This window comes from Orbicella faveolata, unplaced genomic scaffold, assembly GCF_042242905.1.
Source record: "Orbicella faveolata isolate gen_17 unplaced genomic scaffold, um_ofav_v1 contig_36, whole genome shotgun sequence".
Lineage (NCBI taxonomy): Eukaryota > Metazoa > Cnidaria > Anthozoa > Scleractinia > Merulinidae > Orbicella > Orbicella faveolata.
Genome location: NW_028301565.1, coordinates 9,526,575 through 9,545,190, shown reverse-complemented (window position 1 = coordinate 9,545,190; position 18,616 = coordinate 9,526,575). Strand labels below are relative to the sequence as shown.

General features: G+C 38.4%; 1 protein-coding gene across 1 annotated transcript; it reads right to left on the bottom strand.

Annotated features, from left to right (window-relative positions):
* Positions 1 to 4,632: 4,632 nt before the first annotated feature.
* On the bottom strand, positions 4,633 to 5,669 carry LOC149102218 (uncharacterized; the record flags this gene model as incomplete). Its single annotated transcript, XM_089275244.1, has 1 exon — positions 4,633 to 5,669. A coding segment is annotated over one exon (807 nt), but the record flags the coding sequence as incomplete, so codon positions are not given.
* Positions 5,670 to 18,616: the final 12,947 nt, after the last annotated feature.

Here is an 18,616-nt window from a genome sequence, read left to right as displayed (position 1 = left end):
TTCATTTTCAAAACCATGGGCTACTTAAAATAAAATTTTTGAGGTCGAAAAATACACGCAGTACTTTCGTGAAATTTGAGCTCTTCGAGAATGGCATACCAATGTCGAAAGGTCACACAAACATGACGATAATATATTTTCGAAACTCAGCGCTTCAATAATATTTGCTGTCACTCACAAGCTAGTGTTTCCATGACTATTCTGCTTGATTGCTATAACATTTAAGGAAAAATTTGAGAGTTTGCCGGTTTTTTTATAGCACGAGTCGTGACGTGTAAACGGGTCACGATACGTTTATCAAGGTCAAAGCACTCTTAATTAAATCAAATCGAAACATTTACCATTCCGACATTGCTTTCTAACACTTAAGAGTGATTTTCTGAGAGTGACGAGAATCGGAAGACAGTCACGAAAAATCGATTTTTCTTTTATTTCGCCAAAACATACCTTTGGGTGAACTTATTCATGGAAAAATAGTTTAATGTTCCAACAATTTATTTTACGGCCAGAATTTAAGAAAGTTCGACATTTGCATGTAATGGCGGTTTTCGCGACTTACAATGTTCAGAATTTCACGCTTCTTTACGAAAACAGCGGGGGCGGAAAAACAATCGTCTGAAAACAAAACTTGGTACAAATGTTATTTCATTCTTATACTTTAAAATCGTGTAATAAGTTTCTTGAAGTTTTGTTTGTAGCTTTTTAACGAAGGGTATTCGTACAGCCGCCACCTGTGTCTCTTGGCAAGGAACAAATAAACGCCAACTTTGACTAGTATATTTCCAGTAAAACAGCGAGCATAAACGGCCATAAAATTCGACAACGTCGACAATGTTTATATTTGAGATAAGACACTGAGTGGCACACACAGTCCTGGCTGTTTTCATCGTCTTGCTCAGTCGAGAGTCCTTTAAAAATATGATAAAATTTACGATTTAAACCGTGGTAAATTAGTTTCTCATATTCATATGCCTCATGTCGACTCATGAGAAAATAAGTCAGTCCCCGTGCACTAAGAAAACAACTCGAATGACCTCTGAGTTCAGGAGGTCACCTGATATGTCGTTATGTTACTTTTCCCCTGTTTCACATTACACGCGTAACGCCGTATTGAACATCACGGCATTTAGTTAAATTACGGTATTCAAAATCTTTTGTTAAAGACATTTCGATTTAAAAAGAAAATTGAAAAAGCAACATTTTGACATGATTGTTAGCTTCATGCATGATACCCTGACATAATTTCAACACTGGATTGATCTCTTTCATGTCGACGTGATTCATAGTTTTGCGCTTACTAACATTTGGCACACATCTAAACGTGCGCAAAGATGAATACTCAAAAATAAGAAACCGTTTACCTGCTGGAAAACCTGGACCGCCGAGGATAATAATGTTTTAAATTCTGCAAGTTATTTATTCAAGTAACGCAAGCTACCTGCTTTCAGTAACGCTTCGTGTCGCTTAGCAAAAGTGACAAACTTACTCTATGTAAATAAAGGCATAGTTACATTTTTTTCATTTTTTTTTTTTCTGTTATATAGGCTTAAGATTTTCTTTCCAAATTTACCGTTCAATTTCTTATCCCGACCATATTTAAAGACATTCCTTCTCATTTGACTACTGAAAAACTTTACAATCACATATCTTGAGGAAGTTCAATATTTTCCTGTGTCGTTGAAGGCGTCAAAAAAGAGTCAGACATTTACTATTTACTTGTTGAAGTTGTACTCTTAACAGTTTTAAGATGCACTTGTAAATACAAATCAAGCGTGTTCACTTCCTTATAAAGTTATTGCGATATCTGTCAAGAGCTGCATGACATTTTGTGTGAAAAATTAAACAAACATTCAATACATGATCCTCAGTTACAACAGCACAGAGTTCATCCGTTTTAATGCTAATATGGTTTTTTAAAGTATGTCCAGATAAATTCTTTTACGGCGAACGGGTTTAGGTGTTCAAACAAAAAAAAAATGGTGGCAAAAAAAGCGTCATAAGTGACTGAAATGACTAAAACACAGAAACAGGCTGTGCCGTTTTAGTTGGCAAAGGGTGGTGATATAGGAGCAGCGAGAGCAAAGCTTATTTTTTTCGCGTGAGATTCGCGTTTTCAGCTCGTTCCTTTCATGCCTCTAAATCACGCATGCACTGCCAAGGGCATTATTTATCTCCACGTAGTCCGCGTAACTGACAATGTCTGGAGATCTGACCCGGATAGTCGCTGCTTTAAAAACCACAGGTGGTGGAGCTATCCAGTAAGATCGTTTGCCTCCTTTGACTCACAGTCGATATTTTTAACTGTAAACCCCTGTAGACGATGCTGAATTTTCAAAATCAGGTAGTTTTCTACACGCTATATCTCTGAAACAAAGTTGGTGACCCCCATTTTTTTTTTTTTTTTTTTTTTTTTTTTGCATTTCATTATCTGACTGCTGTAAAAATTAAGAAAAAATCTATCCACTGGACAATTTTCGCGCGAACGTCCTTAAGTACGGCGTTACGCGTGTAATGTGAAACCGGGGAAAAGTAACATAACGACATATCAGGTGACCTCCTGAACTCAGAGGTCATTCGAGTCGTTTATCCAGTATACGGGGACTAATTTATTTACCCATGAGTCGACATGAGGCATATGGATATGAGAAACTTATTAACCGCGCGGCCGTGGGCCGAGCGCGGTTCTAGGTTTACCCGTGGTTTATTTATTTTTTTTTTGTCGGTGACCAGACGCAGACCTGCGCTCGGCCAAATTCCGAGTCACGCAACGTGTGATGTTTTTTCCGCCAGAAGCTGTTAAAACATTAATACACGGATAATTTTACGGATATTGTTTCCTTTGTTGTGGGTAAAATATATTTTCTTTTGGTTTTATCGAAGCGTTGGATTCAAAGGGATTAATAAATACGCTAAAAAAAGGTATTACGTCAGCCATGGAATGCGTTAACGTTGCAGCTTTCACTTTCGCTACGTGACTAATAAGATCGTGTTTACTTTGGAAGTTTATTTCGCCAGAAGCGACGGTCATTAATTTATTTGCAAGTTTGCGAGTATTTCTTGTGGTTTTAGGCAAATGAAGTAAATTCTTTGGCTCTTTCATCGCAGCGAGTTCATAGATCGGAAGGAAAATGAAATATTTGCAAGCCAAGCAAAGAACATGTCAGGACATGCAATGATTACGTCATTGGTAGGGAAATAACCACCGTACTAAAGATAGCCGTCGATAACGCAATTCTTGAATTATGTGACTCGTGTGACTTCTTTGCTAGCCCTTTACTCAAGGAAAATATTAAATTTAAACTTGACTTTTAAGAAAGAAAGCTGTTGTTAATAGTGTTCGTATCTTCATGTCCATACATATCCCAAAGAAAGTTCCAGATTAACACTATTACGTCATCGGAGATTTCACAACGGCTACGACTGATGGTGCAATAGTACAGTCTGTGTTGATCAAGTGATGTGATGTCTACAGTAATCAATGAATCATCAAGGATTACTTTCGAATGTACACTGCGTTGCAACTGTAGTGCTAAGAAAATAGTTAAATTTTAAAAGCGCGGTTTTAAGATCTAACAAATCTTCTTGTTTACTACGGTTTGAAGCGAATATTCTATCATACTTTTAACGGACTCTCGACTGAGCAAGACGATGAAAACAGCCAGGACTGTGTGTGCCACTCAGTGTCTCATCTCAAATATAAACATTGTCGACTTTGTCGAATTTTATGGCCGTTTATGCTCGCTGTGTTACTGGAAATATTTTACAGAACAGCTCACAAGGACACTGGGAAGTTAAAATCGTTTCTATAGCAGCAGAAGAAACGTAAGTAACGGTGAGTCGTTGTTTTCTGTTTTAAACCGTTGACTTCCAAAGAATAACCTTGTGATTTGCATAAAATTGAACTCGCTTACATGCCGTAACATTTTATTTTACCGACGGAGAAAATTTTAATTCCCAGAGCTAGAACTTTTTGGGTGAAAAAAACAATAACCAAGGTTTCCTAAAATGTAGGTATTTTGACCAATTGATATATACCAGAGGCCATTTATACCAGTCAAATTTGGCCTTTATTTGTTCATTGCCAAGAGACACAAGTGGCGGCTGTACGAATACCCTTCGTTAAAAAGCTACAAACAAAACTTCAAGAAACTTATTACACGATTTTAAAGTATAAGAATGAAATAACATTTGTGCCAAGTTTTGTTTTTAGACGATTGTTTTTCCGCCCCCGCTGTTTTCGTAAAGAAGCGTGAAATTCTGAACATTGTAAGCCGCGAAAACCGCCATTATATGCAAATTTCGAACTTTCTTGAATTTTGGCCGTAAAATAAATTGTTGGAACTTTAAACTATTTTTCCATGAATAAGTTCACCCAAAGGTATGTTTTGGCGAAATAAAAGAAAAATCGATTTTTCGTGACTGTCTTCCGATTCTCGACACTCTCAGATTATCACTCTTAAAATGAGAACAGCATCTTCCATACCTTGCATCAGGCTTGAAAAATCTGCCGCCGGATCAGCATTCTCGACGGTTACTGAATTCAATTCATTGTCAACAGCAAAAATATGCGTCACAGTCTCTGTTACATGAGACCGCTGACAGATACTTTGATTGTGGGCGCGGATTTTTTTTTGCTGTTGTAGTTTTTCGCTTTCTACCCGGCCCTAAATATACGATTATTTATAACTTCAACATAACGCACTTGAAATAAATTTTTCAGGAACGGAATGAACAGTACAAGAGATGGAATAATTCCGATATTAACAACATCAGTATAGGTTTGTATGAAAACAAAATATAACAAATGGGACAAGTAATATTATCAGAGGATATTTTACATTCCGATAACATCGCAAGCACTCTTAAAAACAGGACCCTACAAGTTCCGAGATAAAAGTAATGTAAGGCGCTTTTCGCCTTGATTGTTGTTCCTCTATGTCCATGTTGAAGTAGCTGCAGATAAGCCTCAGTTGTGCAACACTGAGCTTGGTCAGCTTGATGCTGCTGTACAAAGAACATATGATCAGCGTGTCAAAGACAGTGGGATGCAACAGCTCGCATTGGTGAAGGACAGCTAAGCGGGCGGAAGAAAAAGCTTCCTGTCCTCGGGCCGCCTGGCTATCGTTATCGTCGATGGAGTCATGCCCTGACTGAGCAGTAACTGCGTGCTTCAATTTTGCAGCAGTTCGTGAAAAGTAGCTCTGAATCTGCTGTGCAGTCAAGAACTCGTCCACGTTGAGGCGCCGCTCACCCTTGTCCCTCCTAGCATAGCGCATGTCCCGTGACACCTTCTCAGGGTCGGCTTTATGGCCACTCTCCTGTCCAATCCGGAACTTGTTATCGAGGTACTGATGCTGATTCTCGTTAAAACAGGTGGCCTTTTTCGTGCCTTTTAGAGCCCAGCCTTGCACCAAGGGACATTCTGAAGAGACTTCAGTGGTGGTCGGGGCAGCTAATGTTGGCTGAATAGTGGAGCCCTCGTGAACTCTCTCAGCGTATGCCAATTTAGCGGTATCTAAAAGGGTATACTTCTCTGAAACGAGCTTGCACTTCCCGATAAGCAAGTGGCGCTGTAGGTTTTGGTACTTCTGATAGGTGCGTATGTATCCCTCAACGGCACATGACAACAGCGAGCTTGCATCTACCCCTTTGCCATCCTCTTCTGCCTCCTCATCCGTGCATGCATGCAGTTTTCAGCAGATTTCAAGTCTGTTTATTTTTATTTATATCCATTGTCATTTCTTTCCTTATTAGGTACTGGTTTTCAATATTAGGTACTAGTCTTCTCGTTTAAATTTATTGTAATGCAGCTAACCGTTTTATACTTCCTGATGATTTATGTAGAAGAATACGAAACGTTAAGTTCTGAAATCAAGGTTTTTACTACATGTGTTGTTTTGTAATATTTGTGACAGCAATTTGTTTTTTTTATTTTTACTCAAGCTGAAATGGCCGAAGAATAAGAGTTTCTACGATTAGATCTTTTTTGTTTAGTTGTAGTTGTTATCTTGTAATTGAGACCATGATATACTCTTTCCCTCTCCAATGTTGTATGCTTTCCGTACGGTGACACAGTCCTCCTGGTAGAAAAAGTTGTTCAAGCTACTGATTCTCTCAGTCTCAGCAGCCTGTCATCTCCTGTTGTGGCTTCTCGAGGACGCCAGTGACTAAGGTTACACGAACACCATTAATCTCTCCATGAGACAGCATGGCTTCTTTAAAGTCGTGCGCTGTGAGCACATCGTGGCTTTCGTTAATGTATTGTCGCACGTGAGTCTTGATGGTAGCAGCTTTCCTGTCGCAAGGGCCTTTGCCTCCTTGAGGGTCACTAAAGTCGACCCTTTTGACATGGATTCCAGCTGCTGTCCCCATTAGACGGCATGCTGACAGCATCGCCACACGGTGGTAGCACCCAGCGTTGTCTTGTCTAAGTGACGGGATGTTCCACTTTTAGTGACCTCAGTGTGTGTTGGAGAACTCGGACAACAGCATCAGCGTCCTGACTGGACTTTTCTAAAATGTGGACAAAGGTCTGCTGCTGCAGTTGACCGGCCAACCTCCGAACTAATACGCTGACATGCCACGAGATACCTCTCTTGCCGAACCAGTCAGCTGGAGTCTCCCAGTATCTTTGTGGTAGCCACTTCAGCAGCCCAGTCCTGGGTTATTAGTATCGATGACTCATCCAAACTTTCTAGAGCAGTGGTTCTTGCCTTGGCTTGTTGCAAAGACCGAAGTTGGTGCGCTTTCCAAGACTCTATGGCCTGCACTGCATGGCGGAAAGTATACTGTATGTCATCCCGTTCATCTTCCGTCAGTGGGGACTCAGCTACAGCATTTCCAATCTCCTTTAGAGCACCCTTAAGCACCTCACACGAAAGGCACCTGTCTTCATGAGTGTGGGCACAATCCGATCAAAAAGCTTGGTTTTTAAGGTCGCTTGGGGCGTAACTGCTGCAGTGGTGGAATGTGGTTGCATGAGTTGAAACATGCGCCTGCAGTAAGAGGGTACGCCAGTGTATGTTATTGACAAATTACGTCATCGTCATGGCATCATGCAAAGATCAACGGAAAGCATAAACTTATAATAATGATACATACAAGATAAAAAAAAAAAAAAGATGACCTCCTTACTGACTGACTGACTGACTGACTGACTGACTGACTGGCTGGCTGGCTGGCTGCCTGACTGGCTGAGAAACTAACTTTCAATAAACCCTACATTTCTTAGATTTTGAATATTTTGGAAGTTGCTTTCCATTATATACCCCTCTCCCTCTGCACCACAAGCGGAATCCCTGCCCGTTGTGTTCAAGACAGGGTTAAACTCATATGTACATGTCTATCGTGGTAATGAATGCGCATATTTTTCTACGCCTAACTATCTCATCGCTCAAATTCTTCCTCAAAATACATACAAATAACTACACACTTTCGAAATATTTTTTCTAAAAGTTTGGACAGGGACTATAAGGCTATAATATCGCCCTCCTCCATACCTTATAATCGCCTTTGATGTACTGCTTTGCTTCCTTCAGCACCTTCTGCAAGCAGCTTACCCATACCCTGTCGTCATTACTCAGCTTTAGTACCATTTCAATCAGTTCGTCGAAAGCCTTCCCGCCGTCTGCCGCTATGTAATCGAGCCCCTGAAGTGATTTTCGTACCGTTGCAGCACAAGAGGACAAGACACGCAGCATGATTGATCTGCTGAACGTCGTGAAGTTGACTTCCTTACAGTACTGAGTATACTGTGCCACAATTCGTTCCGTTATCGTTATGAGATTTGGCGTTTCGAGAATACTTCCATCTGCCAGGCTTATCACTACGTGTGGACTGGTGATAAATTCTAGGAAGTGGTCAAGTTGAGTAAAGTTTACCCGCATACGATGGCTCTTAGACAGGAGTACAGCTGAGCCACACCCGTATTTTTTTTCCGTGTTCTTGTGCGGTCCTCACTCGACATTCCGTTATACCGGGAAGGCATCACTGGATAAGACTGTATGGCACAAGGTCGGCCATGATGGAGAGAACAGAATCGCTTTCGGCAACGCCATCGTATGCCAAACGCATCCCGATGTTTTGGACAACTAAAGATGTTAAAGTGGCTTTCGCCGATGTCGAATATACCTAGAAAAAAAAAAGAAGTAACGGTCAGACCTAGACAAAGTTATTTCGATTATCTTTAGCTAGCATTAAAATACACTTCTTTTATATAAGAATATATTTTACAGGAATATCGAAGCTGAAATGTGCGAAATTTTAAGAACGTTTTAAGAATAAACCCGGGGCTGACATTTGGAAAAGAATTTAATTTTGCGATTGAAAATTTATATGACTCTTCCTTTCTCTAAAAGGCAAAACTAGCGCCAAAAAGCAACAAGAACAGCACTAGCCGTTAACTGAAAAATTAAAATTACGATAGCAATGCACTTTTTAGTAATTTTCAAAGTGGGTGTTTGTAGAGCGCTTTGCAAGATGTTGAGTGGAAACAACAAGTTGCTGACATGGGTACGACCAAACTCTTGCGGATATCAACGCTCTACATCGCCAGAAATCGGTGACATTTGAAACTGCGAATGTAAAATCCAGCGGTATCTGTAACCTTGCAGCGAAGAAATCGAGCGCAAAATGTACAAAGAAAATGTATGAAGAATGAGATATTTAATGGAATATTCCTTGAAGAATTAGCAAATGTAAAAATGTGCATGCCAGACACGATAGACTGGTCTATCACAAAACACAAATGAAAGAGGAGACTTACAATTTTATGTTTCCTTTCGAAGGTTTTCTGCGAGATGTTTTAACTCGAAAAATTACAAGGCGTAGAGGGAGAATTATCGGCAGAATCAAAACTCATAGTTTGTAACCAACGATAATCGTCAAACCGAATGCGATCGTAAAAATGTGTATACAGGAATGAAAAATATGTATGTTAAAATAACTCACCTTGGGTCTCACAGCTCCATACGACTAATTTCGACGTTTTCTTTTTACTTTTGAACACCACGAAGAAAATGCCTTCGGTGAACATCGCATGGCAATCCACGGTAAAATTCCAAAATTCGCTATCTTTGAACTACGATATTTCGGCCGTCTATGCTCCAATTTTGCTCCAAAAGACATCACTTGAAAGATATTTTTCTCTACTTTTACGTTAATACGATATTTGAGATCAGTGGTTTAACCACTAAATACAAATTTACTTTGTGTATGCTTCACTTTTGCTTCTCATCGGCCGTATATGAGCCCATAGTCATTGTTTTTCCCAGCGGTTTTTACCATTTTGTTCTGCGGGAATTTTGATTTTTTCGAGGGAAATTGTTCCTTCTCTTTGTGTATTGCCATGTCTGAAAATTATACGTGGCGAGAAGAGTTGAAAGCGAATTTTCAACTAAACATTTTGGAAAATACGTCGTCCATGCACTATATTTTTAAACAGAGAGCCGGAACGTACCTAGGTTCAAAAATACCGCACAAGGCATTGTTGAAATGGAGAGAGCTAAAGCAAGTAATAGTGAACATTTCTTACCTGGAGCTCTTGCAAGTGACTGCATCAAATTTATTTTCGACCGCCGAATGCTTTCTTTTCGCGACGGCCATTTTGTTTATTTTTTAACAAATTGCCGCTGTTAAATCCGCGGGCTCAAATGTCTCGAATTTCTGGCGATGTTTGCAATGTGGAATCCGTTGGCAGTATAAACGCGCCATGGAGGTCAGTGACACATATGAAAAAACAAACGCTCATAATGCATATTGCCCAATCAAAGAGTATTTTCATTTATATTCGGTCCAAGCATAAGAATCTCTAGGCTCGTCCAGGGTCCACCAGGACGCTTGGGCGTGGAATTTTCAGGTGGTTAAACTATTACGGTATTTTTACACTGAAATAAGCTTGATCTAAAAAAAACATGCTATCCCACTGCAATGTTTCAAATTAGGGTTATGATTACTTCTCTTAGGTGTATCGTTACATTACATTAACTCCGCCCCCCTCCCCCCAATCCCCTTATATATACACTAGAGCAGAAAGCCTGCCAAGTTCACATTTCCAAAGAGCTGCGTTAATACAGACCTGCCCTGGCAAGAAGAAGTCCTGCCTCAGTCTTTACGTTTGAATCCGCAAAACTAGCCCCAAAAAACTTCAGGTGACTTCTAACCCTTTTAATGCCATTCAACACATTTACTTAAAACACGATATCCCGATATTTCTCTTGTTGAAAGTCCAATACGAATTCAGAACAACAACAACAACAAACACTGCGTAACAGACGACTCTGTAGCACTCTGAATTCACAGTGACGCGGATATTTTTCGATATCATAATCCCAATAAGGTGAAGTAAAAGGGGTTCAAAATGAGAGTGCATTTAATACAGTAAATATCTAAATAAATGAGATGATATTCTATCCCCAAGTTTGCACAGTGAAGGATTATCTTTGTCACCATAAAAGGAAATGTTTCGTTTCTCTCCGCCCACCCGCACCAAACCTACAGTTTTTTTTTCTCGAAAAATTAATAATAACTACAACAGTAACGTCGTCTTCGTGCACCTTTTAGAGTGATAGCAGCTCGTGTCAAAATTTCTATTTATTCAAAATATTTCTTTAATTTCCTTAATTTCCTTGGCTTGATCGACCTTATAGTTCTTTGACCAGGGGTCTCCTTGTGAATTGTAACGCAATCAACTGTAATCGGTTGCTTTGAATTCGTTGGAGGTGTGGTTTACGACTTGTAAGTCCAGGATTTCTTCAATGTCCAGGAGGCCCGTCGAAAGGTATGAAGAGTCATCCATTTCAAGTTATTACTGTGTGTGTTAGTGAGCAATTTCTGTCTGGAAAATGTTTTAATTTGATGTGATAACAAGTGCCTCACCTTCAACCCTTGACAAACATGACGTGACCCGTGTACACTTAGGAACTCGAGATCAAAATAAACGGCCAAATTCTTTAATTTTTCCTCAAAAGAGATGGCAAATCACGTAAAATAGTCTTATAAACATTAGTTCGTGAGTGACAGCAAATATTATTGAAGCGCTGAGTTTCGAAAATATATTATCGTTATGTTTGTGTGACCTTTCGACATTGGTCCGCCATTCTCGAAGAGCTCAAATTTCACGAAAGTACTGCATGTATTTTTCGACCTCAAAAATTTTATTTTAAGTAGCCCATGGTTTTGAAAATGAATTTTGCAAGAAGAAATAGTGCTCTTTCACGTGGAATAAGTCTCGATACACAAGGCGAGGTACCAGTCAATGATTTTAGGCCCTTAATTTTGTGAATTTTGCGAGCGAAAAATCGCTTGAATTATTGTAAATACTGGAAAATTTGTCAAAAATTCAGTTTTAATTTAAACTGAGAAAATAACCACTCAAAAGGTGTATTATTGTCTGCTTTATTTGATTAGTTACTTGCTGTTTGGTGGAAAAGGTGTTTTGATTTTCAAAGGAGGTCTCAGCGGTGTTCGGTATCAGACGCCTAAAACCTGGTCTGAGAGCTGCGAAACCAAGTTTATCTCCGTGCGTCCAAAACATTTATCGGATCGAGGTAAAATATATATTTTTAGAAGTAGTTCACCAAGGGCTATTTTGAGAAATTTTTTCAGATTTTTCGTTTTTTCGCTATTGCACGGCCCCAGTTGAAAGTTACTGACATTGACTCTTAAACTTTCCTTCAGTTTGTAGTTGAGAAGGAAACAACTTTCGTCTTTTTGTGCGGCTTTCTTTGAACAAAAATATATCATTTGTTGCCTTTGGTTGTGTTTCACAAGGCTAGCTGGTCGGACCCGTGGGTTCTGCGTGTAATCATGTAATAACTGAATTTCCGTACCAGGAACCAAAGGATCTTTCGAAGCCTAAAGAAGACAGAAATCAGCGAAGGATTACAGAACTCGCGATCGTTTGTCATTTTGAAAACACTGTTATAGAATTGTGAAAAGCAAACTACTGAGCAAGTGTCCGGAAAAAATTGCCAAAGTACAATTTGACAGGCATAACGCGCGACGTGTTTGATTGCGCCAAGCAAGTGAATTTCCGGTAATAAACGCGAACCAAAACAGCTTTCATTTGAACTCGTCGTATACCTACCAGTTGAGGCAACGGTTTCATTCTGCACGCTAGTGCCGTGAATCAACTAGAGTCGTGTATTATAAATACAATGAACTGTATATCGAAATGGACACTTCTGCCAGTTAAAAATTCCTTGACCAAAGAGCGCACGTCTGGATAATAATTTGGCCAGATTATGTGGCAGGCATCTGTCGCCTGTGGTATTGGGCGGGCGTAAAGGCGAAAACTCCTTTTTTTTTTGGCATGTTCACTCGCTTAACACAAGGCCAATGGGGCGAATTCCTTTGGGGTGATCCGGGTCAGGATTTATGATCCGAGATCACACTGATCATGTTAACGAGAAGCCGCAAATGACCTTTGGAACGTCAGGAGATAAGTTGACCCATGAGAAACTTGACACTGCTTAAAGACATGACCGCAAACAAAAGGGGTTGTGTTCCTAATTAGGCGTTTTGACAAGGTCTGTGCACCCAGTTATTGCACAGGAACCACACGAAATTGCAAACGTCGTTTCAGTTCGTCGACTAGTATAGAGGGTGATGGGGGGTATAGATCACGTTTCACGGAAAATAAAAAGGGCTTTTCACAATTCACGAAAACTGATACAATATAGGCATTTTACGCTTGACGGAAAATAAAAAAAGAACGTTTTGGAAAATCACGGCTCACGACTACTAAGACAAATCCAGTGCACGCATAAATTATATCTCACTTTATTATTAAAGATGTTCAATTTCACAGGTTTAAATAGCTTGGTCGATGTTTACGATAACGCAGACGGACCTTGCAACAAGACTCTGACAAAGTTTGTTCAGTCGAATATACCCGTGACTCTTGGCTTCAAAGGACGCTTAGAAACGGTTTAGCTGGGTCTAGAGCTCTCTGTGTGTTGCTAAAAGGTTTTTTCCAACCTCTTACTCCAAGTATTATTCGTTGGTTTCTGTCACAATCGCTTCAGTTATGAGCAACTAACGATTGCTTTTGTTGTGAATCCTTGCGGCTTCTGTCGTGAGTCTTTTGCGGTGATCGCCTACGAACAACTAACGATTGCTTTTGCTCCGAATCATTCCGATCTATGTTGCGAGGTTTTTGCGGTGATCGCCTGACGAACAACTAACGATTGCTTTTAATAAAATAATAATAATATTTAATATTTCTAAGGCGCAAATTAACATGAAAATATGATCAAATGCGCCTAACAAACCATATGAGTAATATAAATTAAACGATATGCTATGAATAGTGTGATAAATTTAAAACTAATTATTTATTTAAAACTAATTTAAAACTAATTTTTGCTGCGAATCCTTGCGGCTTCTGTCGTGAGTCTTTTGTGGTGATCGCCTCATTGTAACGAACAAACAACGATTGGTTTTGCTGTGAATCCTTGCGGCTTCTGTCGCGAGTGTTTTGCGGTGATCGCCTAACGAATAACCAAAGATTGCTTTTGCTGCGAATCCTTGTGGCTTCTGTCGTGAGTATTTTGCGGTGATCGCCTGACGAACAACCAACGATTGCTTTTGCTGCGAATCCTTGCGGCTTCTGTCGTGAGTCTTTTGCGGTGATCGCCTTACGAACAAGTAACGATTACTTTTGCTGCGAATCCTTGCGGCTTCTGTCGTGAGTCTTTTGCGGTGATCGCCTGACGAACAAGTAACGATTGCTTTTGCTGCGAATCCTACCGGCTTCTGTATTGAATCTTTTTCGGGGATTTGCTATTTCGCCAACGAAATGTTATACTAACAAAGGTAACTGACATCTGTTTGTTTCGTAAGTTCATTTGAAAATAAAAATGACAGACACTTGGTAGCCAAGCCTAGTGAGGTGTTTGTAATCTTGTTTTGCTTTTACTTCATGAGCTAAACAGTTTTTCTTTACATGGAGGTTCGTTGACTTTTTGGAACAATAACTGTGGGAAATGAAATGAATGTGAAAGTTTGTCGTATGCAAGCGTTTGAAAAAGCTGAAAGGTTGCTTGTTGTACTTATAATAAAAACAATAGATCTTCATTAACTGAATATCTAGATTACGTCTGTTAACCGAATGGACATTGTTTATACTTCACTCTTCTTTTGGAGGGAATTCACGATTTATTTTCAGAGTGAAGCTTGGATCCCTGAAGGATAATCAGAACACTGTAAGCACATTTTATCTTTCCCTTTTGTTTACTGTTGTTTGGTAAGTGTAATCTTTTGGTAAGTGTTACAAAACCTTTCCGGTCAAATGTAAAAATGAAACCATTAACGTATTTTTTGCGTTCAGGGTACGCAATACTAAATCCGTTGTTATATTAATAGTTTTAAGGAAATGTACCTTGCTATGGTATATTGAAGTTACTCGCTCGCTGGTTGGCAAAAAATGGTATACTCGAACATGCTGGCAAACTTTTGGAAAACTTTTCTTATGCTGGCTAGCTGGGTGACAAATTTAAAGCATGCTGGCTCGTTGACGACCTCAACGTCGAGCGCTGGCTGGGAGTCCGATAACTTCAAAATCCTACTTGCTGGCGGTGAAGAGCGGATATTTTTTTCCCAGGAAAGTTAAATATTAAACAAGATTGACGTAGCGACACTCGGGTAATGTTAAGCACACTGTACGGTGGATTTTCTTCGAAACTATCGTTGGGTATTTCTGAAAATTACCTGCATGTAAAAATGACTCTCTCTTGTCTGTTATTGATAAAAGGACATTCTAAAAGTCGTGATTATTTTTCAAGACTGTTGGATTCTCTGCTGTCAGGTAGTTGCACTCGAGTTTAGATTTCAAATGGCACCTTTTAAACAATAAAGGGACAGTCAGTTTGCTAATGTACCAGAAATGTCAAATGTTAGTTTATTAAATACACCAAAAAAGAAAGGAAAGACTTCACACAGATTACAAACAACAAAGTATACACGTGGAGAAAAATCTTTAATCAAGGGGTTATCTGTCACCAGCTTCATGCAGCTAACGTAACAATGGCAACTAGTACAAGTGTATATGAATGATTCTTTTAGGGAAATTGTCTTCATTTATCACCAAGTTCTCAGAACAATAATTATGAAAGGAAAACGTAAGGCAACTAGTAGAGATTGATCAAAGTGGTGTACATATCGGCCAGTCCTTATATAAAGGACAGGCATTATCTTAGAGGATATACTTGTATTGTCTTGATTTATAACTTTCATCAAAGGAATGTATGAAACTCGTTAGGAAAATTGATTTTTAACCTTGGGACTGAATAGCATATGGCAAGATGCAAATAGAAACAGAACTCGAATAGACCAATTTCGATATATTAAAATTCAGCCTTAACTCATTTACGTCACCTTAAAAAATGGGCGTGGCAAAAGGTCATAAGGTTATTCATTAATATCTCAGCAAATATTTACAGGAGAATAATCTACTATATCATTTAAAAGAGCATAAAAAATACTCTCTAGAAAAAAAAAGCTTTCCTTCATGGTAGCTAGTAGTAATTTTTAAACAATTTAAATAAATTAAACTTCACAAAAAAAAAAAGGAAAAAATGTAAAAAATATTTAAAAAATGTATTTCCACTCCACTGGTCAAATTTGATGTAGAAATAAATAATTTTCCTTAATTTATCAGCAAACACATCCTGAAAACAGAGCGAAAAACCATCGAAACCGAAATTTTTTAGAATATTTTTTTTTATCTAATTAAAAATCTCGCATTTCCGTCACCATGGCGACAGCCAGTTGAATATTAACTCAAATCGAGTTACGCGTCCTTTCGAAAAGCGTGTTTACTCAACAAAACAAAGCTTTTTTCCAAAGTTCCTGAGCTCTACGATCCCAAAAACGATTCAAGACACATAATTCAAGAATTATTTGAGATTGAAAACGGAAAAACGGCGGTCCGAAGGGAATTTAGTCGCATTTGAACAACATGCGTGGATTTGATTAGCACATGGCGAAGGTCATGCAAGCTCACTTACCTAAAATTTTCGCTTCTAATTTCTTGCTAACCGTAAAATTACATTCGTATTTACTTCAAATACCTTTAGGCATGTTGTCCGCTTCCGAAAACATCTTCAGGACGTTGAAATCATGGACATCGCTCGCTCAACAAAACGCCGCCATTTTGACTTAAAATTGGGTGATTTCGCAATGTTGTCATGTAAGCCACATTGAAGCATTCCACGTGAAACTAGCCATGTGCCTAGGTAATTATCTCTAGTTTTATGTCTCTAAATTTCAGGGGAAACGATAATAATCCGATTTTTTTAGAATTTTTTTATTCAGCAATCCTGAAGCATTGAAATTTATAGAGCGTGACGGGAAAGTGTTTTAAACAATAGACCTCAGTACGAGGCTCTGGGGAATAACCACAGAATTTGTGTGGTTTATTCCCCCAGAGCCTCGTGTTGAGGTTTATTGTGTTAGGCTGAATTTTAATATATCGAAATTGGTCTATTGTAGCTGTACAAATTACTCCAAAGCTTGTACCATTAACATGTTTTTTGACCTTTTTTCTTTCAGGTTGAAATAAAACGTGAGGAGCTCAAGAAAGGAAAGAACAGGAAAAGTGTCTTTAAATAAAAATTTGCTCTTTTCAAGCGAAAAAAATAAAAACATTTAAGTTCATTGGCGCGAAAATTGTCTTGGGATTAAAAAGTTGCGCTTTTAAAGCGACCGGAAAAAGAAACTAGTAAGTCTTTTACCTGATATTATTTTTTGGTTATTGAGCTTTTAAAGGGGACCAAAACAAAGTCGGAAAAAGGCTGTCTCTTGGCGGGAAAATTGTCCTCAGGAAAGAAAGTCTGTGCATTTGAATGGTGTCTGGTTTTGAGTGAAAAATATACTAAGTCTTTTGGCGGGAAATTGTCCTTAGGAAAAAAAGTCTATGCTTTTGAATGGTGTCTGCTTCTGAGTCAAAAATATACTAAGTCTTTTGGCGGACAAAATCTTGCCTTGTGCAATGGATTTGTCCCATCCGAATTCAAAGTAGAAGTCTTTTGGCGGGAAATTGTCCTTAGGAAAAAAAGTCTGTGCTTTTGAATGGTGTCTGCTTTCGAGTCAAAAATATACTGTCTTTTGGCGGGAAAAATCTTGCCTTGTGCAACGGATTTGTCCCATCAAAATTCAAAGTATATGTTTGTTTTCTGGCGGGACTCTGTTCAAAATCGCAGAATTTTGTTTTCTTTTTGGCAACCCTACATAGTCAAAAAATAGTAGGCCCTTTTTAAAAGCGCTTTTTTGTTACTTTTTTGTATGCAATGAAAGACAATAAATATAGTAGTTGTGAAAGTTTTTATTGTTTATTCAATATCCTTCACTAATTACAACACTTTCGATGAGAAATAAAGTTATTTACAATGGGCAAGGTACAAGTGATCATGGAACACTTAAAATTACCAAGTGTGGATATCACAACTACTTTCTTGATTAATCAATACAAAAAAAAAATACTAAGACGAAATGTGAAAAACATTTCGGTGAGTACTGGCATTTGAAAACGTTATTTTTCAAATTAGAAATTCCAACTAAGAGAAATGAATAAGTCGTGAATGCAAAACTTGGAACAAAAAAATAAGACGATCATAAAGACAATTACTGGTGTCAAAAAACAGCGTAATAAACTATGTCAAGAAAACACGCCTTGCATGTTTTGATTGCAAGGTCTCTTACGCAAGTTGTACGAGTTTCTTGATTAATTTAAGAAATAAAAAATTGTTTGATTCATGGGAAACTTTCTCTAAAACGCTTAAGAGTCACTGACTCTTAAGATCGAGAATCGCTGGCCAGATTCGAAAAATCGAAAACCTGAAACTTTGCCTCAAGAACGCTTTCAGGGAACTATTTGCGAAAATCTTATTCCGATTTTCTAAGAATTTAAGGTCTTCGAGAAATTCGCAAAAAACGAAAATACACCTTTTTACCTCATTAAATATGCAAAAAATATCGGGAAAATTGACAAAGTTCTCGGTATTCGCAATGAAACAATTTACAATTCTAGAACACGCGATAAACTTAGCATAAGAGCTTCATCTTTTAGTCATCTTCATCTTCAATTGCAAGTTTACCTTCTGTGAAAGCTTTTAAGGGACACTTGACCAAACATATTTTAAATGTTAATAATGTAAATTCTTAATATTCAATTTTAAACTTTGTAAATTTTTAAATCTTTAATACTGTAATTAATTTTAGACTCCTTACCCAGTTTGTTTATTCATTTTAATTGACGTATTTTTATCTTTTTTATTCCTTTTGTAACTGAAAAGCCCCTTTGGGGAGTTGCAAATAAAGTATGTATGTATGTATGTATGTATCTTTCTTCTATCTAATGATAGGAAGTTTTAATTTTTTCAAGTATTTTGAAGAGTTCCGTCGACTGACAAAGAATTGCCTTTTCAAGCTCCTATGGAAACGGAAAAAGTTGCACATTTTTACGAGCTTAAAACACATCTTGGTATGCCCGATATCGAGTCGAAATTAATATTGAGATAAACCTTTGGCCTTCTTCTATCGATATTTGAAATAAAAAATCTGGGCAGTCTGAACGCGCGCTAGCAAACACAAAAGTTTTTTAAGGTAGGTGATAACT